The sequence below is a fragment of the Pagrus major genome, chromosome 4 (assembly GCF_040436345.1).
Source record: "Pagrus major chromosome 4, Pma_NU_1.0".
In the NCBI taxonomy this organism is placed as follows: Eukaryota; Metazoa; Chordata; class Actinopteri; order Spariformes; family Sparidae; genus Pagrus; species Pagrus major.
Window position 1 is genome coordinate 17,766,608 of NC_133218.1, and position 24,527 is coordinate 17,791,134.

The 24,527-nt window shown below is 41.8% G+C and overlaps 1 protein-coding gene across 1 annotated transcript in view; it reads right to left on the bottom strand.

The window, feature by feature from the left end:
• The window catches only part of LOC140994864 (protein TANC1-like), a 39,338-nt gene that overhangs the window by 5,378 nt on the left and 9,433 nt on the right, over positions 1-24,527 (bottom strand). The window contains exons 5-19 of the mRNA XM_073464687.1: positions 23,436-23,736; positions 22,077-22,358; positions 15,353-15,469; positions 14,896-15,186; positions 13,911-14,017; positions 11,002-11,233; positions 10,012-10,178; positions 6,825-7,133; positions 3,504-3,704; positions 3,174-3,277; positions 2,961-3,069; positions 2,436-2,558; positions 1,536-1,772; positions 1,062-1,271; positions 760-841 (exon numbers count right to left, since the gene is read on the bottom strand). Of these exons, the coding sequence (XP_073320788.1) occupies positions 760-841; positions 1,062-1,271; positions 1,536-1,772; positions 2,436-2,558; positions 2,961-3,069; positions 3,174-3,277; positions 3,504-3,704; positions 6,825-7,133; positions 10,012-10,178; positions 11,002-11,233; positions 13,911-14,017; positions 14,896-15,186; positions 15,353-15,469; positions 22,077-22,358; positions 23,436-23,736 (2,872 nt within the window). The remainder of the gene's footprint in view (positions 1-759; positions 842-1,061; positions 1,272-1,535; positions 1,773-2,435; positions 2,559-2,960; positions 3,070-3,173; positions 3,278-3,503; positions 3,705-6,824; positions 7,134-10,011; positions 10,179-11,001; positions 11,234-13,910; positions 14,018-14,895; positions 15,187-15,352; positions 15,470-22,076; positions 22,359-23,435; positions 23,737-24,527) is intronic.

The following is a 24,527-nucleotide window of genomic DNA, read 5'->3' on the forward strand; positions in this document are numbered from 1 at the left end:
ACAGGGTACGTGAAGCTGCTGCTTAAAATACACAAACTAAACCAGTAAGATTATTATTGTTACGACAGAGTATATTCAAAAATGTATGCACTGTCCCTGGTTGAGTAACATGCATCCTTTACTGATCATTTTATCTGTGCAAATGGACTGTAATCAAATCACACTAACACTAAACATAAACATGAAACAAAGCCCTTGTAGTGTACATGCAAAGGTGAATGTTTCAGAGGGTATTTCATGCTCTCACTGTTTCTATCTCAGCACTGGAGGGGACTGTGTAATAGAATTATACTCTAATGGTGCTGCAGGCAGAGATACAGGCTTCATCCGACATGCTCTCAGGAAATGGACCTAACAGAATTCTGCAAGCTGCGCTATCGCATCTGTGATAGAGGTAAAAGTATTACAATTGAATAACAGCTGCTTTTTAGATGCTACAAATGTGGCAGGACAAGATATCCTGTGTGATAAATGTGATGCTTCATTTCTGCAAAACATAAAAACAATTTACAATCGAATCAGCTGTTTCCTATCAACCATAGCATCCTAAAATCATAATAAGGAAACCATCTAGTGGGTAATATTCTGAGCCTTTCCAGCTCCAATCAAAGGTGAGTTAGCTGTTTAATATTTATTCATTGCACAGAGCTAAGATGTGCCCATGCAACCCTCAAGCCTCTGAGCCTGACTCCAGAACCACACTGATGGACAGAAAGAGGTGAGAAAGCTAAATTTATCTGACTGATAGGAGAAATGTACCCGTTTCTCCCCAGAGAGAGTCGTGAGCGTCCATCTGCACTGCCAGCTGTTCATCTTTCAAGTCCAGCAAGCTCTTCACCACCTGCAGGAAAACACAATTTACAGTCCTCTGTATTGTCGGCTTGCTGTGCATAAAGAAAACTAAAGCACCCAAAGACCTTGACCAGAGCAAACAGCAAACCGCATCTAATAAATCCTCTAAATCAAGCAAGAACAGGCACCATTCTCTACATTAAAACAATCTATTTCAACCAAGAGTTAAAGGTGTTTCATCATCATTAGGACCTTTAGCTGATTCATACCTGTGTGTGTCCAACACTAGCTGCAGCTGTAACCGCCTGCTGTGCCGCCTGTTTTTTCCCAGTCACAGACTCATTGCCGTGATGCTGCTGTGGGTCGGTGGGGATCTCAGCTCCCCAATCCTGGCCCAGCAAGATGTTGATGATTTCAGCATGGCCCTTCAGTCCGGCATGGACTAGCGCACACTGGCCATTCTTATCAGCATGTCCCACCTGGCACAGAGGGGTACACAGAAGGACTTACAACACTGGTCCTAGCCGGTGCCTGTAATGCGCTGGCCTAGATTAGGCCTGTTTATGTCATCTGTCTCCCAGAATAGAACCCAAAACTGGTGTGAATGTGAAACCAGCGCTGTTCAGGATCACTGGTGTAAGGATACTGAGACACAGAGTGTTCTGTCACAGATTAAAACTGGATTTATCCATGGTAATTATGCTGGTCACGCCCACCAAATCCACATTGTCTGTGACACTGACCTTGGCCCCTTTCTTGCAGAGCAGGTTGACAATGTCGGCATGTCCTGCAGCAGCCGCCAGACAGAGGGGTGTCATGCCATTGTCGGTTGTCCCTTCTATAGGAGAGCCATTTTCAAGTAGCAGAGCTACCATCTCCACATGCCCCAGGTGGGCGTGGACGGCCAGAATGGGGGCGCGTCCTACCACCTCTGTACACCAGGTCACACTAGCGCCACCTAGCATCAACAGTCGACTTACCTGCAGAATGAAAAAGATCAGCAAAATGTTTCTGAGTATATATTTGGGTGTATGTTTTTTAAAGATGTAACGTGTTAAGATATGGCCACCTGTTGAGGTTAGCTCCAAAAGTCACCGCTAACTGCTGCTCACTATACTCTTTGCCATGGCTGTAGCAACCATGGATCTAACAATGAATATCTGGATACAGCATTGGAGGTGGCTTCAAAGTCTGGCGCTCATCCTTGGGGCTTGGTAGTCACTAGCTACCATTATCTAGTTAGCTCAGTTAGCCGTGCAGCTAGTGGCCCTATTCGCTAACTACAGCCTGCCTGGACCATGACCTCAGATCACAAGGGGATCTTTTACACCAAAATCGGAGAGCTTGTGAAACGTAGTGAATTTGCTGTTTGCATACTCCAGCTGTAACTGCAGGACTGTCGCCTCCTGAGGTAGAAAGTGGTATTACCAGACAGGAGCAAGGGCTAGCTGGTTAGCACGTTAACTTCAGTAGACATCTGAGCAACATAATATATAGACATCTGTGACGTCAACACTGTTGTTTCTTTATATTCATTTGATAATGTTGATAATAATGATAATGTAATTGTTTGAATGTTTTAAACCAAAAGTCTGGCCATATCTCACACATTGCACCTTTAATGTAGAGCACCTAAATGTCACCTTGATGTTAGGTGTATAGAGGTTCCTCAGGGAGGCCAGCGCAGCGGACAGACTGTCTGTGCTGCAGTTCACCCACATGGCCTGAAGAACGCTGGAGGACACACCTGTCTTTTTACTCAGACCCTGTGAATGTGTGAGAGAGAAACAGAGAGACAGAGAGAGACAGAGAAAGAGAGGGATTACACTTGCTTAGCTGAGATCACTGGTGCAGAATTTAAATTGTATCCCAGGAGCACAATGGTATGTACAGAGTGCAAGCCATGCATGCAAACAGAACAATATTCACTGTGCAGTGGGCGTTTATCTATATGTGTAGTGCTAATGTGTGTGGGTGATGGGAGGGATACAGGTTCACGCTTGTATGTGTGTTTCTATGCTGTAGTGATATACAGTAAAGTGCAGGACCTTGTTTGCGTGAAGCCTTTGGGAATCGAGGGGCTCCAGAGGGGTTTACTGTAGGTACAATCGGTTCCAGTCGTAAACCTACATAGCAAGTTACATACAGAGAATCACAGTTCCTGTTACCTTGAATATGTGAGCCTTGAGAATGTGGTGTCCCAGTTCCATTGTCTGCTGCCGGTTCAGCTTGCCCTCCTGCCTGGAGAACATGAAGGCCAGGAGAGCATGGCCGCTCCTGTAAACGCGTGTATAGCGCTTATTAATCGGAAATGGCCTCTTTGCAAATAAAGATGTCTTGTTACACATGTTTTTCTTGGTATATTCACATCTTAGTCTCACCTAGGGTCACAGAGAAAGTCTGAGCTCTCTCCATCTGCTCTCCAAACCAGCCACTCCCTGAAGGAGGGATGACACAGCATCCGTGTGCCATCCCTGCGTCTCACCTGCAAACACAAATGATACAGAAGATTCTTAAATGGAAAGGCACAATTAATGGACATGATCCGCCTCCTGAGATAGATTGTCCATCAGAAAAGATTTCCTCTGAATCACGAGGTATGAAAGTGAAACTGATGTCCTTCGTGGCAAAACAAACACCACAGTCAAACCTCTGAAACAAAAGCTTTAAACATAATGTTCCCCTCCATGTAGTCATATCAAGAGTCTTACCATAAATCCAGTCAGGCTGTCTAATCTCTGCTGGAAGTCCTTCCATTCCAGCTCCCCCCTCACACTGCCTGCATTCAGTGCCCTGAACATTTGTTCATCAGTCAGCGGGTGCAGAGATGCCAGTGCCACATTTAGCACCGGAAGTATCCGTTCAAAGAGCTCTTTATCCGGAAAGCTCACACGACACATCAGCAGGTACACCTAACAGATATTCAGAAGTTAGCACAAGTCGTTAATGATGTTGTTGTCAGACTGTCAGAGATTTCCATTTTTCCTTAACCAATTACAAGTTAGAAAGTTAAGAAAATATGCAGCATTATATTAACAAAACCCAAAACAACCCCACCGATGTAATTAGTCTGTCCATTTACGATTGCGTGAAGTTAACATATCAGTCAATTCAGTAGTTTTTTGGGTGTACAATATTTCTGTGTGCCATTTGAGTTCTTTATTATGTTGTCACATACTAAGTTGTAATATCAGTAGCTGATATCTCGTAGACTTTTCTACACATCTGTGCTGGCCTGGCATGACTCGATTTGATTCGACAAGTCAGCCCATCGCGGCAGGGATCTGCATTTCCATTACAACTTTAACTGATGACTCGCTTGTCTTGAGCAGTGGTCAAAGAAGCGGCTGAACATACTTGACCTCCCCGCAGTACTATCGAAGAAAAGCTGCTAACAAAGCTCAGCTAATTTGACAAACACGTTTATTTCCTATAAATTCTTCACAATAAAAGCCCTCCGTTATTTAGTTATCTAAAAGCTTTTATTATGAACAGAAAAATCAGGAAATCTTAGGTTTTCACCAGCAGTAACTTAACACTTCTGATTTCTGAAACAGCTAAAAGCAAACATGATGAAACAGAAAAACACAGCAGATATCTGAAAGCACGAACAGGGACACTGGAGAGAAACTAAACTTCAAACCACAGGGATGCAGTAAGAAGCTGCCAAATTTCTGAGAGCTGAACACTTTCAAAAATGCCTTTCTCTCATGTTTCCTGCACAGACTTGAGTTGAGTCTCGCAACACACGCTTGAGTTGACGTCACTGCAGCCTGCTTGGAGACAGGATGGGCGCACTTTGGCCCCTCTCCGGAGAAGGTCCATCCCGAGCTTGACTCGGTCCAACGCGGAGCAGTAAAACTGGCAATGGAAATGCAAATCAGTGCGGCTCGGTTTGACTCGGCGCGGCCAAAAGTGCCAGTGGCAAAACCCCAATTATTGACCTTGGATTAGAAGATAAACCATTTATTAAATCAATAACAACACTAGCAGTCCAGACATGTCATCATAAGTCTGGTAATTAGGGATCATTTGGAGTTAATTCATTTGTTTAACTAGTTAAATTTGCTCTATTTTTCATATCGCACTAATACACATTTTCTCGTGTGTAACAGTTTCTGTTCACTCCCATCTTAAGCACACCTTTATCCACATCCATTATCCAATAATTGAATCATCCCATTTCCAGGCCTTTGTGTGTGTGTAATAACACTTGCTCATCTGTTGTCCCATTTTACACCGATGATTATGTAACATTAAAATGCGTCTGTCATTTACTTAGTCACTGTGGACTATTTTAAGCACTTTGTTTAAAGTGTTTGATCCTGTCATTTTTATCTTTCGTTGATCTGAATAGCGCGTGAGTACACTTTTTCCTCTTTTTAGTGAAAAACATGCCTGAAAAATGGTTGTCGCTTGTGTACCTTGTGCAGGGATTTTATGGACATTTCAAGGTTAAACATGTCCTTTTAGCTCAAGAGGATTAAACACTGTAGTTTACATAGCAGACGAACTGGTTACTTAATGAAACACACATTACTAACATTTTTTTGTCAGACATAACCTATCAGACTACTACTTGGAGTGGTGGACTGTTGGACGTTGCAAACATTTATCTATTACCAGTATTGCTAGGCAGTTGTGGGTCGCATTTTGTGGGGTTCAATGGGCAGGTGGGCCGGATTTGAGCTGGTTTACCTTGAGTGTGGCAGGTTTTGAAATAAATTACAATACAGTATATTAAGTATTCATTAGGCTAGTTAAGCAAACACATCCAGTCACTCAGCACAGCCCAGCTGTGACGTACCCTGTAAACACACATGAGCTGTAGTGTTTTTGCAAATCTGTATTTTCTTTGTAACAGAATCCTCTATGCTTCCAACATTACATCATTATTTGTTTGGCTTTTTGATAGCATGGGATTGTGTCCATCCTTCTCGCTCTTTATTTATCATGCTTTTTTTTTCTCTCTCTCTCTCTCTCCCTCCCTCTTCGTGTGTGTGTGGCATAATGTCAATTTGTTGCAGTTTACCAAGTTAGATGAAACTGATCATTTTTGTTATTTGAGCTGTCCTTTTTCTTTTCTTAATTTTTACGGCAGAGGGCAGAAATGGAAAAAAAACAATTATGATTTAATTGTACGATGGAGCCTCACTTTACACTTATCACGTTTTATTATTATGCCATGTTGAAAAATTGTGATGAACCACAATGCTGTTGCTATCATTCATGAATTAATATGTATTGTTTATCAATACTATTTGGGACTTTGTTTTTTTATCAATTCGGTTGGATTTTGAGCAATTATTTTGCTGGAGAACATCAAACAAATCTGGCAACAATGTGCATTAGCTGCTACAACAGTTCATTACTTTTGGCTAGGCGTGTCGCAGATAACCGGTATTGAAAATAACTGTGATATTCAAAAAATGAAATGCTGATATTGTGTTCCTAATAGACGTGATAATATTTTGTAAATAATCCAGCACCTCCTAAATCGTTACTGTTTCTCTCTGTTCTCGCTTTGTTATAGTCGGTGGTGGTAATACGCCTTAACACGGATCATCAACCACCATACAATGGAAAAAGCTGCAGTAACAGTTAACTGTTAGCTACGTAGCATGGATCTGGTGTGTGGCTGCTACTCATCATATAGAAACGACAGACATTTATGGTTACATACTCTCTTTCAAAACACAATAAACAAAGTCGAGAAAATTTCTATATGAATATTTTGTTAGCTAATGTTAACTATTTCAGTTTTTCAGCTATTTCAACCATTTAGTAATCACGTTAGTTAACTATTTCAACTGTTTATCCATTACTTAACTGTTTAAACTCCTATACTTGTTTGCTACGTAGTTTTCCTGCACTCTCAATCACAATCTGTATTTTTATATAATTTTTAATCTTTTCAAATAAGCTGAGCTTCAACAATCTTTCCACATAGCCCTGACAACTTAAAATACAAGTACGCCCCTGGGGCACAAATAGCCCTTGCTTGTTGTGAATCAATTCTCTCCGTGTCTGACCTCTGACAGCGAGACAGGCACCACCAGGTAGTTTCCTCCTTTTAGAGTCAGGTGGCCCTTGTGGAACAGATCCAGGGTCAGCTGAAGGTAGAGGATGGAGCCGTGGCTCCGTGTTGACAGGTGGCTGCTGAACTTGCTGAGGAGCAGCTGATCGGGGGCTGTGCCCGTTGGGGTGGTGACGTTAGCGGCGACCTGGGTGCTGCTGCTGACCCGGTGATGGATGTAGTCGCTCAGGTCAGCTCCCAGATCGCTGCTGTCTGGCAGGATGTCCAGAGAGATGCCAGAGAACGGAAGGAGGGTAGTGATTTCCTGCAGCAGAAGAACGCAGGTGAATCATGTGTGCTTGTCGGTAAAAACAGAAACCACACACAAGCACAAACACCTCAATATTAAAAGAATAGTAGGCAGCATGTCTGTGGTGCATTAGCTAAGGACAAATTAAAAGCACTAAAAACAAGACCCATTCCTCAGATGCTGTTGCCTCTGACTCACGCAGAGCCATGGGATACAGTACAGTAAATAGTGTGACAATGACTCAAGCTCCAACATTGCTCACAGGCATCTCTCAGAGTCACATTTCATCTCCCCTCTTGCCATCCTCAACTGCTCAACACCGGCCAAAACCAGCCATGAATGATAAATAAAAATCCATGTTATTGCGGCTCAGTTCCTCATTAACAACTGACATTTTAGTGCAACGACAAGTAATTGACTTGTGGTCGTGGACTGTGCTCCACTTAACCCTTTCTCAACTGTTTGTGAAATATTCAGGCTCTTATAAAACACTCTCTCTGAAACTGCTGTTAAAAAGGGGAAGGGTGATTGACGATCCAATCGGGAAGTGGGGTTACTGGGAGGGTGGTATAATAGCTGCATGCTTCATTTCAAATTTTGGTATTTAATGCTTGCTGACTTCAATGTATCATGAAGAAAATGACCTGAAATGTGTTTTGTGTATTCCCAAACACTAATCAAATTATATAACCAGCTGGCTGGCTGTCAAGCTCCAGACTCCCAGCAGACTCCCAGTAGTATTACCATCTATTCAAGGCATAATCCTTGCAGCATTTGGAGGCTTGGCTTTGGCATGGGACAGATGCGTCTGCTGTTTGGTGGGATTACCAACCGGATTGAGAAAAATACATCAGACTAGAGTGAGCAGTGCTGCCAAAAACCACAATGTCTATACCATGGCAGTAAAAGCACAACAGTGAACTACAGTGTGTATGCAGGGAACTAAGACCAAAAGAAACAGTTAGTGGGAATACCTTTGTGATTTGTGTAAGGTCATCCCGATACGTCAGAGATAAACAGAATATAATTTGTGATATTTAAAAATCACATGTAAAAAATTTCAAAGCAACATTTGCAACAGCTCTCAGAGACCAGACTTATTTTGGTAAAAAGAAGTTTCAATAAACATTGTTCACAATGAGATCTGTGAACTATCCAGAGACGTTTTGTCTTGAAATACCAAGCGACAATCTCCAGGGCTAAAATATGAAGCCAATGCAGAAAAACTTGAGGCGAGCTCCAAAGGCAAGTCAGTCCCCATAGACCCTAAAGCTATTCTCCTCTATCATGACAACTTTCTGTGGGGTGAAATTTTATCTAACTCACTCGTTTAGGTTCTATTATGACTTAAAGTAATGCTTCATTAAAAGAATGGCTGCTTTTAGTGACAGCTAGACAGCTTGACAGCTTGAGCTTCACAATGGATCATCGGAAATCAATGAGTGACGTCACAGGAGATTACGTCCATGTTTTATACAGCCTTTGGGAAATACACATCCAACTTTCTATTTCTATTACCCACTTAATCTTTAAGGGACTGCAGGGGCTGGAACATATCCCAGCAAACATTTAGATAGAGGTGGACACTGGACACAGTGCTGCCTGCAGCCTTAGTGCATATTTGCAACGTTGGCCAACCATTGTACTGCAACAAAAAATCCTTTGGGCCTCAAAAAATATTTTTCCAGGTCACCTCATTATGAAATTTTAAACCACGAAGGTATTACATTTGCATTTAGAATGGCACTCAGTAGAGCGCATACCTCCGCCAAGGCCCAACAGTCTCCTTTAATTCAATCAAGCCTAGTCCAATATATATATAAAAAAACACATGTAAATCTGCTAGATCTGCATTTTTATTTGGATCTCATATATACCAGCCACCTAAATAGGGCAGATTTTTTTTTATCAACATTAATGCATTATTCTGTGAGAAACACCCCATCTCACAATATAAAAGGAACTGAGGAAAAAATTCCTGGATCCATCCCTTTATTCTGGATCCGCACCAAAAACAAAAGCGGTCTATTCTGTGCCGAGACCCATCCTCCATACAAGTTTCACTGAAATCTGTTCTGTAGTTTTTGTGTAATCCTGCTGACAAACCAACCGACGAATGGACATGGCTGAAAACTTGTGGAGGAAGTCAATGGGAGACGCGTGAAGAAAAACACTAAAAACCCAACATATCTACGTTGTATGACTTGTGATGAAGAAATTCCTCCAGAAAATGAAAGAACACACTTCAGAGAGTAGGTTAACGGCAGATTTTTTTCCCCAAATGATTGACAAGGCTCATAATATTGTGATCAAACGGGGCAGGTCCGACTGATTTCTGCTGACGAGACTGAACTAACACTGCCAACAGCAGCCTGAACAGGAGCCTTTCCTAAATCATTTGGGGGGAAATCTGCCGTTAACCTCCTCTCTGAAGTGTTCTTTCATTTTCTGGAGGCTTGTCTTTATCAGAAGTCATACGACGTAGATAGGTTGGGTTTTAGTGTGTTTCTCCATGCATCTCCTATTGACTTCAATACAACTGTCACCAAAGTCTGGCGCCAAAGCAGAATTTGGTGACGTAATGATCTTTATTCTCTTTTAGGATCCTTGGGCGGGGGTAAAACATATGTGTGTGACATCGTCCCAATCTAAAAATCTATTGGCTGAACAGCACTGAGTTGGCGGGGCCAGGAAGAGGAACATTAATGTACATATGCAGGGCTATCTTTAATTCCAGTATCAGGCATTGTATAAGGGTGGAAGCTAGAAGTGTGGCTAGATACAACTAGAGATAAGTGAGAAATGTTAACTGTAATTTGGGTGAACCAACCCTTTTAAACAGGTGTGTTGCGGTGGTTGTGGTAATGCTAAAAATGAAAATGATCTCACTTACCACCAGGCCTGTCCTCACTGTGACCACAAGCTTCAGCCAGAGTGGAAATTTGGAGATTATTTTGGTGATGAAAGTGGCAATGGTGTCCCCATAGTCTGGTTTGTGGAACTCTGCCTCATTAAGACTGTCAACCAATATGATGTAGTCTTCTTCAGGTAGCCTGCGCTCTGCATACACAAAGCAAAAATCAGAGAAAAAGAGGTCGAAGCGTGTTCAAAGACCAGATTTATTACATTAGCCAGAGAAAGATGGTATCATAGTTGTATCCAGAGCCTTTCATGGCTAGAAATAGGTGCATCTGTGTTTTCCAGCATAGGATTCGTTGAGAAAAGTACCCACTGTTGATATTGATTATATTCTGCTGAAAGGGGCCACAGGCCATTGTTGTTTATTAGCTCGAAACAGGACATATCCATCATGTTTCACATTATCTAAGCTGTCAATGCATCCCTGCAAGCCTGTGAGGACTCACACACTCAAGCACAAGGGCTCTCCATTTTTTTCCTAACCTGCTTAATAGTGATGGAGTAGACAAAACACTCCTCTGCTCAGACTGTGGAGGGCCTGGCCATAATAACACATCAATCTAGCTGACTGACTGTATCATGAGAAACTGAGCTGGCTAATATGTCCCTAACATTCACGCTCCCTCTGGAGTATTTTGTGACCTTGATATCCTGTGGGATGCTGATGATTCACCAGGGCAAAAATAACACTCATCATTGCCCTATGTAAATGACCGAACATCTGCTTCACACTCTACCGTGTTTCCAATCATTGACCTTAACTAGGGAAAATAATCTATGGGCCCATCACAGAGTCATTAATGGGCTATTTCACACAGGATATGGCAGTCGGCTCCCTAATTGCGGGGTGAAGGAAGCAGACAGTTTTCCACCTTAAAACTGATCCCTTTTTAAATTTTAAAAAGGTCTTTAAAGTTGAATATCACATTTTTCTTAAAGTGTGTGTGTGTGTAGACTTCATTACCCTTGCGCAGGCTGGCGATGGGCTCGAGGATACCCTTACGGAAGGCAGCGATGGGGTCTTGAACGCAGGATCGCAGGCTCAGTGTGTTTTGTAGGTGAGGCTCTTGTACCAGCAGCTCCCTGTACGGAGCGAGCTGTGGCGCTCTGGCCAACAGGGCGGCAACGCTGTGCACGAACTCCGGCACCAGGCAGGTGTAAGTGTTGTCAGCCTGACAGAAATGGTAGGCCACCACCTAAGAGGAGAAAAAAGCAGGTTAAAAAAAATGAAAATTCACAAATATATCTGCATTCTGCTCTAAACTCTTAGTGAACTGGATGGAAATGAAAGGGGAAATAGAACAGATATAACAAAATAAATGATTTTTCTTTAAAAGCTGGAGGTGCTGAAATGGAAGGAATCCAATATGAATGTTAAGTTGGTCTGAAATGACTATGAAAAAATGAGAAAGCTATTGAGAACGCCTGCACTTTTTAGATTTAAAAGCTCGTCTACTGTGAAGTTAGTGCTGGCTTCAGTATCTGGAAAAAGGATAAACCTTGGTTATGACTGTAACAAGAGGTGCTGTGCTGCTTGATAAATGATATCAACTGAGTGACCTGTCAGATGGAGGGCGAGGGGGACAAATATCACTGCACAAGTTCAGATGCTGTTTGTACAGCATCTGTTCCGAGTACATTATCTGTTAATATTCCTATAAGAAGACATAAAAAGACGAAAAACAATATATGAGACTAATAACACTGAACATAAAAACAATAACAGTTACAATAAAATAACACCAGGATGTTAACACAGATATTTGCAGAAATCATTGAAGTTGCAGAGTCATAACTTAGTTTCCGCCCATGAAACTCAACAACAAGAGCTTAATTCAACATATTACTGCAGAGTTTCTCCAAAATATATTCAGCAAATAGACAAGGTGGTTTATTCAGGCAGCAGGCTGAATAACAAACAAGAGTCTGAGAAATGACACACATCAATAATGATGAACAAAATCCTTAAATACAAAAACACTGTGATAAATGGCAACTGTCTTACTGGATGATTAAAAGTCGTTCTGTAAACTTTAAATGCATTTTTGCAGGAAAATATATCTTCAGCAGTATTCACTCACTCACTCACTCACTCTTTATAGGGCTCAGAGGGGTCCCACCCTAAACCATGAGAGGCCATCATATGTAACGTTATGAATGATTTTACTTTTGAGCGAACATCCTCACCATCATAAGTAGTCTGACTAGTTCCCATGGAAACTCTTATTGAGGCCAAGTTAGTAAATTTAGAAGCTTCCATGTCATCTATGTGATGCAATCAGCAGCATGTTCTACATGTGCCCGAAAAAAAGAGAGAGGAACACTCTGACATTAAAATCTCGTGTCACAAATGTGCAGCCCCACAGCTCTTTGAAAACGGCACTCCTGCTGATGTGTGTTTATCGCTTTGAACCGATCCCTCTTCAGTCTTTGGTGAAGGCTCTTAAAAGTCATAGCTCCCTTCAGTACTGTTTATCATGCTGTGGTTTATTACCCTACTCGCAAATCTCGTAAGAGAAGTGCAGGAATAAAAAAATCCAAGGCAATCAAAAGAGTCATAATAAGAAAGCTAAATCCAGGAGCATTTCTTTAATGTAAACATAATATCTTCCTTTTGTCTGTTTTAACTGCAGGTGAGTCAGCAGCCTGCTCAGCTACAGGATAAATAACAAGAACCTTTATACAGAAGGGCATAGTGTGGTTATGTGTGTATTGTATCTTTGTGAGGACCAAACCCAGTTTTTATTTTATTTTTTCATTTCAGTCCTTGACAGTGAACATCTTGGTCAGTAGTACTTGCTTCTTTAAAATGCTGTTTGGTGGGAATGTTTGTTTTTTGGCTTAACGTTGAAATGATAAGAGTTAAGAGTCAGTGGTAGGGTGAGGCATTTTTCTGATTGTTAGTTAGTATATTAGTTAGTATTAGTTAGGTATAGTTTGACATTTTTGGTATTTACACTTAGTTTAAGCTGCTGTAACCGTTGTTGTCGTTTTAGCTATCTTCATGTCTGTTTTGCAGAGACATGGCAGCAAACAGGAGGATCCTGCTCTTTATGTAGTTCTCTATCCTGATTGGATAAAGTGGGCAGGGATACCAGAAAATGTCTTTTCTCTTTAACTGCATGAGCATAGTGAGAGACATGGGTTACTGACCAAACACTCTATAACAGTGATTACTGCTGGAATATAGGGCTAATTAACTCTTATTTTAATTTGGGGGGAAAAAATCACTTACAGCAGCTTTAAATATAAAAGCTACTAGCTAGCTTAGCATAGCATAAAGACTAAAAACAAGTGGAAACAGTTAGCCTGGCTCTGTCCTCTAAAGCTGAAAAATGGCTCATTGAAGCTTGACTTATGCTAGATTCATCAGTGAGGGTTGCGAGTGTCTTCAGGGCCAAAGTGACGTCACACAGTCAGACACCATGCGGCGGGTTTTTGCCTGTTTGTTGCACGTCCAACATTTTCTAACTATGCACATGTGTTCATGTCCTCGCAACCATTCATGCGGGAAAGCCTGACTGAAGCCAAAGATTTTTTTAAGTGATTATTGATGCTATTCTTTTGGAGGGTTTCTAGGCAACACGCAGCAAAAGGCCACAGGTTAGAATCAAACCTGGGATATAGCCTCTGCAGGCTCTACCAACTGAGCTACTGGGTGTTTCATCACAATTGCAGTCTTTATGCTAAGCTAAGCTAACTGTCTCCTGGCTTTTGCGTCATATTAAGCATCCGAACATGAAAGCGGTATTTATCTTCTCATTTAACTGCCAAAATGTCGAACTATTGCTTCAAGGTAGGGGGCTGGAGTGGGATTTTTTTAACCAAGGAGTATAGAGGTAGAAACATGTGTGCATGTGTGTTTTGAGGTACCTTGGCAGCAAGGCATCTGACTGCCTCCTTTCTCTGTGCAGCACTATCGCCTGTTCCTGCGGCAGCACTCTGGTTGGGCTGGGAATCAGCTGGCTGTTTGGAGCCAGCTTTGCCCTGCCGATCAGCACCTGAACAGAGCAACAAAGCAACCACAACAAACGCAAAGCTGCCATTTACACTCGTTAGATGAAGTCTCTGGTGTAAGCGCGGGAATGTCAGGAGCGAAGTCTATGACGAAACACAATTAAACTGCTGCGATTAATTAGTGCATCTGTAAGTAAGACTATGCAAAACCACATTAGATGGCAGCGTGAGAGTGCTGGATGATGTGTCTGGATTCCTGCACACCTCATGCTACACCCTCTGTTAAACGTAAATCAAAATGACAAGATACAGTACAGATATCAATGAATAATGCAATGATGCTGAAAAATGAATAGCACAGTATTCTTTTTGAACGCTATCTTAGTTTTGCTTTTTCTATACTGCTTTCCCTCAGCCTGTAATCTTAACAATGCTCATTTTAACACAACAGGAATAGGCTGAAAGCAGGTGAAAATCTGTATTTGTTGCTGTTCTCCTTCTTTATGACTCCAGGTGTGTCACAATTTATTCAGAAAACGAAATCACCAGCACATCAGAACATGCATTTATAGTGCAATGAGCGGAATCTGGTTGTATGAGAGTTGTTCTCTTTTTTTTCCCCCAGACGTAGCATACCAGTGCCACTCATGATGAGAAAAAAACAACAATTTCAGTCCCCTTACACAACTGCAATCAGCAGCGAAACCTCAGGGGAGAACTTGAAAGGAAAGTGCGTGACCCAGTTACCAACTCCCTCCCAAAAAAAGTGATATTTCATCCAGTATCTTGCAAGACTCTGGCTTCACTGGAGCACATGTATAAATTCGAGCATTCTCCTTTAATGCTTTGCGACGCAAACAAAAACAAATTACACCGCTGTGAGTAAAGAGAGGAGTCTTACATTTAGGGGAGGAGCTGGGGCTGTGAGGGATGCTGGGACCTCCCTGTGCCGTGCGCATGCCGTGACAGCTGAGCGTCACCAGCCGCCAGATGATGGCAGTCTTGCCTGAGCCTGCGTTCCCCACGATGACAGCGCCGCGTCCCTCACAGCTGCTCGTTTTTCTCAGGACCTCCTCCAGACGCGTGAAGAGCCAATCCCGTCCGACGAAAGGTGTGTCCGCGGTGATACCGGGGACTTCAAACAGCAGCGGTTTTAGCATGATGTCGGCTTGTTTGAATGGCACCAATCTCCCTAGATGAAGTGAGAGGATGGAGTTAAATCTATATGAGAATGGTTGACTTTATGTAATTTAAGCAGTGACTTTGGGGAAGTGCATACATGGTCCACACAGGTTAGCAGCTGTGCCAAGCTATATTTACACACTACATTTCACCCCCGAGGTTAAGCCACAAAATACCTTTGGAGTCATCATTTGTGCGTCCAGCTGTGTTGTGTTTACGGACGGAGCTCCTGTGTCCAGCAGCCCTTTGGTTGTCTAGATAACTCAAATCCTCCAGCCGAGTAGAGCTGGTTGCTGCAAAGAGAGAGCGGGTGGGGAAGGGAGTGAGGGTGTGAGAGAGATGCAGGAATTGTGCAAAGATACACATGTATACCACACAAGTGTCAAATTCATTGCTCGAGTCAAATTATTGTTACCATGGCGACGCGAGACATAAACAGTTGTTGCTCTCAATGATAAATGCTCAGTGCCCTTGAGGAGAGAAGAGAGAGCAAGAAGAAAAGAAAACAACTCCTCTCGCATTGTGTAATCTCAAGTTAACACTAGTCTGAAATGACCACGTTTCATACCGTCTCACACATCAGGACACCAAATCGGTGATAATAACTGGAAACTCATCGCCGGCAGTAATGCAAAAATGCACCGACTGTCAATAACAAGATTAGAAACATTCTTCGAAATGACTACATACGCCAAATAAAAGCGAGCATGATAAATAAAATAAAGAACATGTCGTACAGAAGGGAAAGAAACAAAAAGAAAGAGTTGTTTACTCCTACATTCGCCTATCCATCCACCCACTCAGACTACAAAGATTACAGGTCAGCCTGGCTTACTTTCTGCAGTTTTTGAGACATTTATTAGAGTCTTTAGTGCAGGCTGTTGTAAAAAAGAAAGAAAAGGGCTTCATGCAATCAGCTGGTTCTTAAATTTGATCCCTGCAACAATTAATATTATATCATTACGCAGCAAAACACAGTGACATAAAAGTAGAAAGTGCTGCACACTGAAATACAATCCAATACAGTCTAAATACACTTACAACGACACTGTCATCGTCATTTTTGAGGCTGTAGTTTCTGCTGGTTATTGTATTTGATTGCACTGAGCTGTGAAGTGTTTGTATATAACGTTTTGTGCACAAAATATTTTTCAATATCTTTTAGACAATACATATTGTATATAAGATATTATGAAGATATTTCGATATATTGCAGATAAGTAATAAAGTATATCAGTATAAGTAATAGTTTAAAAACAGTCCATTTAACACATAACAAGTGAAGTAGTCTGAAAACTGAGCTGAGCATTTTAAATAAGGCTGAATTTGCTTCAGGGCTATTTGATTAAATTGCACTTTCATCAGTTTTTTGTTTTGTTGTTGTTGTTGTTTTGCCAGTTTTGCCTCTATTTAATCTCTGCCAGGATTCACCTAGGGGACATAACAAAGATGGATATAATTCAAACCCTAAAAACTAACTTACGTGTCTTTTACAAGCATACTTCCTCACATTAAGGCTCCAAAAGTAAAATGTCATTCTTGGTCAGAGGCTCATCTGTCCTTGCAGCAGTTGGCAAGAGAAAAGGTCAAGAACCACTGTCCTGGTCTGGTCTCAGACTGTTCCTAGTTCCCTTTCTCTCTGTTGATGAAGGGGGATCTAATCCGAGTGGTTTATGAATCCAGGCATGGCAGAGTAGCAGCCAACTAGATTACAGTCACTGCAATCAGAAGTATCTATTGGGACCTCTGGGGTCGTGATGATATTGGTTTGCTCTTATTTATATTATTGGGTTGTGTATCAGGAAGGATGCATCTACACTGTTGTGAATAGTATTAACATAAACAGTATTACTGCTAAAAAAAGAAAAGGCTCAAGCTGCCTGGAAAAATGTGTCTGACAGGAAAACCATTGTTTTTTTAAACAGTTTGTTTTCAATGGCAAGTGACAGACTGGTCCATTTCATTCATTTATTTCTGTAATATATATATATATAACAAAAATCCTCTGTAAAATCTGAAAATCTGGCATTACTTCTGCCTCTAATCCCTCAGAGTGGGATATAAAAAGGGCCTGTGTCACGTTGCACTCATATACTGTATAAAATACTGTAGATAGACCAGCCAAACAGGCACAGGAAAGTGCAGCCACTGGACAGATGATGAGCTCACGTAAATAATCATGTACAGCACATGTTAAATGCAGTCATCGGTATTCTCAGAGCATCTGAGGGAGCTGCACTACATCTCTGAGCTGTTATGGGCTTAAAGCTTTAAAGCAGCAATTAAGGTCACGGCCTGAAGATGCTGGCCAGTGATGTCCGTAAGCACCCTTCATCATGAGAAAATCTCTGAATGCAATGCATTGCAGACGTAAGCATTTGTGCTCTTTTACTCGATGTATCATGTTAACTACATGTGTAACACAGATCTATTACCCCCTCCTCTTTATCTTAAACCAGAAGAAAGACACACTGAACATCCTTTTGCAACACCAGTACAAAGAGTTCCACCACCACCACCACCTGTTCAGCACTTGAGCAAATCACATCATATTCTGATACATCTAGCATCCCTGCATGTGTCCATCAATCCTGCAACACCCAGAGTGTGGGTGAAAGCCACTCAGGCCGTCTTATAATTTACAGGGCTGTAAAGAGCACGTGGAACCTGTGGATAAAGAGGCTCTCCCTGCGTGCAAAACGAGTCAAAGTGTGAACCCCAATTATGACTAAAAAAAAATAAATCTGGGAATGATAAACAAGAAATCCCTTTCAACAGGAAGAAAAGGGCTTTAAAGATGGGGAACATGAAGGATATTGCCATAATTGTCGAGCAAGAGCTGAAGTGAAGAACTGAGGATTTGAAAGAACATCCACAGTGAGAGGATGAAGAACAGTCTGTAGCAGAACAGTGTGAAGGAGGTGTGGAGTGGGATGAGAAAGACTGCTGACTAAAGACAGCCGGGCCAAATGGCTGAGTGGACCAAGGATTCAGTGAAAGAGTTAAATCACATTTTCAGTCGCCTTGACACCAGGACAGCTCATCCCTCCACCCCTGACAAGTCCGGTCTGATGGGACACTGTTCACCACCACCCATTCCAAGCGCACTGCCTACCTTTATGTTCCCGGGACATAAAGGACAGTGTGGTTGATTATCCTACAACCCCTGTTGATCCGTCATTGGTTTAAAGGTCAACTCCGCAGCACTGGAACCAAGCTCCCAGCATCCCTGATAACATCCGCCACAGAACACTTCAATCATGAGCAGCCCACCTAGCGCCTATTCACCCACACAGGAACAGTTCCGCATTTTGTGAAATTTAGGGTTAGATGAGAAGATTGATACCATTCATACATCTGTTTGTCAAGTATAAGGCAACATCCTTATACAAGACTGGAAACAGGGGGAAAGAGCTAGCCTGGTTCTGTCCAAAGGAAACTGAAGCGGCTTATCTTTTTTTTGTTGTTCCGGTAAAGAATATTTTTCAGTGTCACCCATGTAAAATGTGTCAATATCTGTACTCGTAATGAAGAAAAATCCTCACTGGGTAGCTGAATGAAGCTTATTCACTCAAGTCTATTAAAAAACTGTTCTGTTTATATTTCACTACCTCTTGTGATAAAAACCATGAATCTGAATATCAATTCTGAGGTAGCTCTGGGAAAATTGTTTTCTAAAAAATAATAATAATAGCAACTTCTGATCAACCTTTGTCAATTTCAGGCTTAAACTAGAATGACACACAGTAAAGTGCATATGTCCACCAAGGCCCAACAGTCTCCTTTAAATCAAGCCTATTCAAATATACTATACATAAAAAAACATATTCAAATCTGCTAGATCCATATTTCTTTGGATCTGTAACAAACTGTACTTACTCATAGATACCAGCCACCTAAATGAGCCTGTTTTTTGTTGTTTTTTTGTTGTTGTTTTGTTTAAGCAAGATCCATGCATTATTCCCAGAAAAATGTACAACAATTTTGAAAAGCACCCTATCTCACAATGTTAAAGAAAGCGAGAAAACAACTCCTGGATCTGACCCTTTATCCAGAACCACACCAAAAGTTATTACGATCTATTCTGGGCTGAGACCCATCCATCATCCAAGATTTGTGGAAATCCATTCAATAGTTTTTGTGTAATCCTGCTAACAAACCAACCAACTAACTAAATGGACACAGGCAACAACATAGCCTCCTTAGGGAAAGAAAAACATAAGAGTGGTATCAATGCTCTCATCTAACTCTTTACTCTAAGCGTATTTCCTAAAAATGCATAACATTTCCTTTAACTTGAATTTGAAGATGCTCCCCCCACTGCGGAAAACCTCTTGCATTGTCTCATTATTAAAAATGGGACACTCCAGTGCTCTTAGAGGCCAGTGGCACTGAAACCTCCCATAGTAAAAACCTTTAACAGGCTGCTACTGAATCATCTTAAGACTCCTAGTGTAAGACTCCTTGGTCTCTCGCTGATTAACACCAGGAAAACAAAGTGAAAGCACGAACAACACTAAACATCATGTTTGTAGCTGATGCAGCTACTGCGCAGCTTCTGCCTCTGACTTGTTCACAAAGGGGAAGGCGCTCTTTCTGCTGACAGCCATCATACTGCACAATGCTTCCTGCCAAAATGGCCCCAATATCATCCCACTAGGGGGGTGATGAAGCAGGTAACTTGTACTGATTCTTTAAACTGTCTCTGACTACGTTTTGTATTCCTGTGATTGTGACAATCAGCATTTATCTCAGGGAACTTAAAGAACATGAGCTACTCCCATGCACTCAGTACATTTCGATTATAAAGATGTTAATGAGGACAGACAGTGAGGAACAAGCACATTGCACATGCAGTGACTAATTGCTAAATTAAACCCGAACATATGCAATTCTACATTTATTAATATATATGGAATATGCGTGGATTGTAATCTACATATTCTGAGTTCATTTGTTTGCTCTTGATGTTGTGCTGCTGTTAATGTTGCTGTTTTGCATACATGATGCATTGTTCATAATACATTTTCATTAAACATAATATATCATACATTTTCTATAGTGTTTGTTTGAAATTTAAAAAAACTGGAGCTAATTCTTCATTACAGCATGACAATTTTGCTGCTATAACAATTACTTTTTCCATCTGTGAATAATTAAAGTTTAATTTTATCTCCTAATGTGCATCATAATGTATATGTATGGCCTCACTCTATGGTCTAATGTAGAGTAAATTTCTAGCGGCTACAGTACTCTGTGGCTCGCTTCATCTTTATTCTGAATTTCATCAAGAGTGCCTAAATGAAAGCACCAGCTGACAGAAGAAACTGGCAGGCGTTACTGTGAATCCACTCCTAAGGGAATCTCTTCTTTTGCTCCCACCACAAATGAACTGACATCTAAGGAAAGAAAAAGAGGCGAGTGCACCAGCAAAGATCGTGACTAGAGAGGGAGGGGGGTATTTTTATGACAACTGGAGGCCTCCCAGGACATTTAACTGGTACTGCTCACAGTGTGTATCCAGCCTCAGTGGTAAGTAGAGCACCAGCACATGGTGCAACGAAGTTTAGTTCTGCATCACAGAGATCTTGCAAATTATGCTCTTCTCTGCATCGGATGAATAGCTGGAAAATGGCGAGTCAACAATCAATCCAATCAGTTTGTCATTCAGTCAATATTTATCAGTCTGTTAATAAATCACTCAGGTCACAGCTGTCACATTTATTCCTTCATTAACCCTCTTCATCTACAAAATAATGGAAGCTTTAGTAGCTCACTCAATAGCTCACTAATTAAAACATTAAGTCTCGTTTGTTTAATACGTACAAAAACGGAAGCGTGCAAATGACACAGTGGTTTTGTGGGGAGGGGTTCGAGTGGGACTATTTCCTGGCTGGGAGCAGTGACTTCCTGGAATTGAACTTGTAAATAAATTAGCTTTAGAGGTGCTCGTAGGTGGAGTTTGTTCCCTTCGGACCGAGCCAGGCTAGCTGTTTCAAGTCTGTATGCTGAGTTTAGCTAACAGGTTGCTGGCTCCAGTCTCATATTGAATTGACAGAAATGAGAAACTCTTGGAAAGAAAGTGAAGTGTCTTACCCCAAAACTATCTAACTATGAAGCAAGGAATCTCTGTCTGTCTGTCTGTTGCTCACATATTTTGAGAACCGTTTATCCAATCTACTTCTCACTTGACAGGTTTGTTGCTGAGGACCCACAGAAGTGCAGTGTCAAATTTGTTTGGATTTGGACATGTGACACGTTGAATATTAGTAAATCTTGAATAAACAGCAAACACCACTCTGTGCAGCAGTGGGGGCGTGGCTTCAGCACTCTGGCTTCATGGCTCTGCAGACTGATGCTAAGATCACACATGATTACTCTCACGTGAGCTCATGAGGAAGCAGACGTAAACGAAATAGAGATAAGCATGTTGCAGCAACTTGTTGTAGTGAGGTGTTGTGGTGAGAAAAAAACATAAGCAGAAGGTTAAACGAGCCTGGATGAGTGGGGAGACGTGATCAACACAGATTTTCTATTCGTCAGTAAGAACTGGAGGTGAGATGTTTGGTGAGAAGTTTCTGTCAAAAGTAGTATGCTAGCTAACGTTCCCCTCAAGGGCTAGAATGTTTATCATTGCCTGGCAACACCCTTAGCTGCTCCAGGATGCCTCCCTCATTAGTTGTTGCGATTCAGTTCGGAAAGAATCGATGTGATCATCCAGATTCTAAATGGTGAATATCAATATTATATTAAAAGGGCAGTTCAGGAGGCTTAAGACTGGATCTGTAAACCCCTCACATTACCAGATAATCTGCGCCGAACAGCGTGTTTTGAACGGGCACCGCACTACTTCTTGTAATCACAAAACAATAGGTGACCGCAGGAGAAAAGTCAACGTACCTGCCACAGAATTTGGCCGGGGCATCACGAGGGAGGAAAGGCTGTGTAGGTGGTGCTGTGGGAGTGGTCTTTTCGGTGCTGGAGGAGTCCTGGGCTCCATGATCTCAGTCCTAGGTAAGGCCTCATCTGGTTGGGTGGACAGATTGTCCCTGGTTGGCCCAGGATGGCGGTCCTTGCTTGCGTGGCCCATTATACCAGCACCGCCCCCCAGGCCTTCATCCTTCGTCAGAACTTCACTGGAGGCGCTGCGCTCCTCATTCTCAGAGGAACTGGTGATGGTTGCTGAGCCGAATCAAGAAAATATGGGTTAGGGAAGACAGCCAAGAACAGAACATATGGCATGCATAACTTGGTTGTATTTTCTTTAGAGCCTGACTGATACTTGAGTTTTGGGGCCAACGCCAATACAAAAAATTCTGATGTTGATAAATCGCCAATATTCTCAAACACACAGAATAAATGAATAAATGCAGACTTTAAGCGTTGTTATGTGTTAACGATACACATGTAATGAAGGCAGGATATTTTACAGTTTAACAGTAAACTTTATGGTCCAAAATGACATAACTGCACTGAAACAGTAAAGTTCACTGGGAATTTAATAATGAGAAATGATCCCAAGTGTCTTTTTCTATATTAAAAAGATTTCATATCGGCACATATCGGACAACCTATAAAACAACACTGATATATCTGTGAAAGGCCAATATCAGCCAAAAGATTTATCTGACTAAAAGCCCAAAATTTAGCATTACCTTCAACTTCAAGAAATCACATTACCTCAATGAATAATAAAATACTGTTTTATCAGCTGCACACTCAAACCTCCTCAATCATCTTGTTTTACTGTACTTGATGTGCCCTTTGCACTTTTGTATTTAACTATAAATACAAACTCTATTTATGGGAGAAAAAAGTGTCCTATTTTAGGAGAATTAGACCCATAAGCAACAAAGACAGCAGTGTCCCAGTTTTGACAGGAGGGAGCTGAAGCCTTGAGGCTGAAGTGGCACAGGCGACACAGACAAACTAGCTGTGGGGTAGGGGTCCACACTTGACTTACAACTTGAGTGATGTGGCATCTAACTTCCTATCACCACTAAGGAAGGTGTGGCATTTTAATGACATCAGCCAGATTTGGGATTGCAGATAACGTAAGTGGTTCCACATTGAGTTAAATAGGCCATTGCTGTTTTTATAGCTCACTTTTTTTTTTTTTTTTACTTCCACTGATGCATGGCTTGGCTTTTGTACTGGACAGGCCTAGTGTGAAAACCAATCAGAGCCCATACAATGTGGATAGACATAATTTGAAAAACTGGCCAGGATGTCGAACAAATATACAGCAGCAACTCTCACCTATGATTCCACTATCCTTGCTCTCCAGGGTGGAGGTCGGGCTTTGAGAAGGAGGCACAGGGCTGCTCCCAGTGAAGGGTCCAGGAGTGTGACAAGGAGCAGGGCTGGGTATGGGGCTGGAGAGGGTTCCACTGGGGCTGGTGCTGGAGCTGCAGAGCGGTGAAGGTAAGGGTAAGGGCTGCGGCAAAGTCTGGCCTCCAGCACTGGTGCTCAGGGTGGAGGAGGGGCTCTCTGAACAGGGGGAGGCAGTGCTGCAGGTCAGAGTGGAGCTGGGACTCCCCCCCTGAGCGGAGGTGTCACACTGAGAAAGGGAGAGCAGAAAGAGGGTGAGACATGACCAAGAAGTTTAAGTGTTAGAAATAGAAAGGGATGGTTCACCCCTAAATCAAAAAGACATATTTTTCCTGCTACCTGTAGTGCTACTTGTCCATCTAGATTGTTTTGATGTTAGTTGCAGTGTTTTGAAGACATCATCTGTAGAGATTTCTGCTTTCTCCCGAATATAAATGAGCAAGATGGCATTCGGCTTGTGGTGCTCAAAGTGGCAAAAAAATGATTCAAAAGGCAATCCAGGCACTCCAAAAAACAAAATATCAAGAAACGAGGAAGGTTATATTAAAAACCCTTTATTGTTGTGGCTAAATCATGAAAAGGGCAACATGTTTCGAACATTAAGTCTTCATCAGGGCTCCAAACAAACAACACCCCACCTATATGGTGACTACAGCCAATAGGAGGCATGCACATGACCCAGATAATGACATACCAGGTGAAACAAAAAGTTACTGAAGCAGTCAAATAACGAGATGAAATGACACACATGTAAAAAACATTTACATGCTTACAACATACAGAATAGACACTCATATGCATAATATATTACCCCAAAAGGCTGTAAAAAGGGGGAAAAGTGGTGTTCAGAGTGGCAAAAAAAAATAGATTTGAAACACTCAGCAGCAATGTCTCTTTCTAGATATCATGACCCCGTTACTCAAGGTAATCCACAGACATTGTTGTGAGCAGTTTCATGTGGGAACTATTGTCTTTCTACCAAACTACACCAGCCAACCGAATCATCGCACAAAAGGAAGC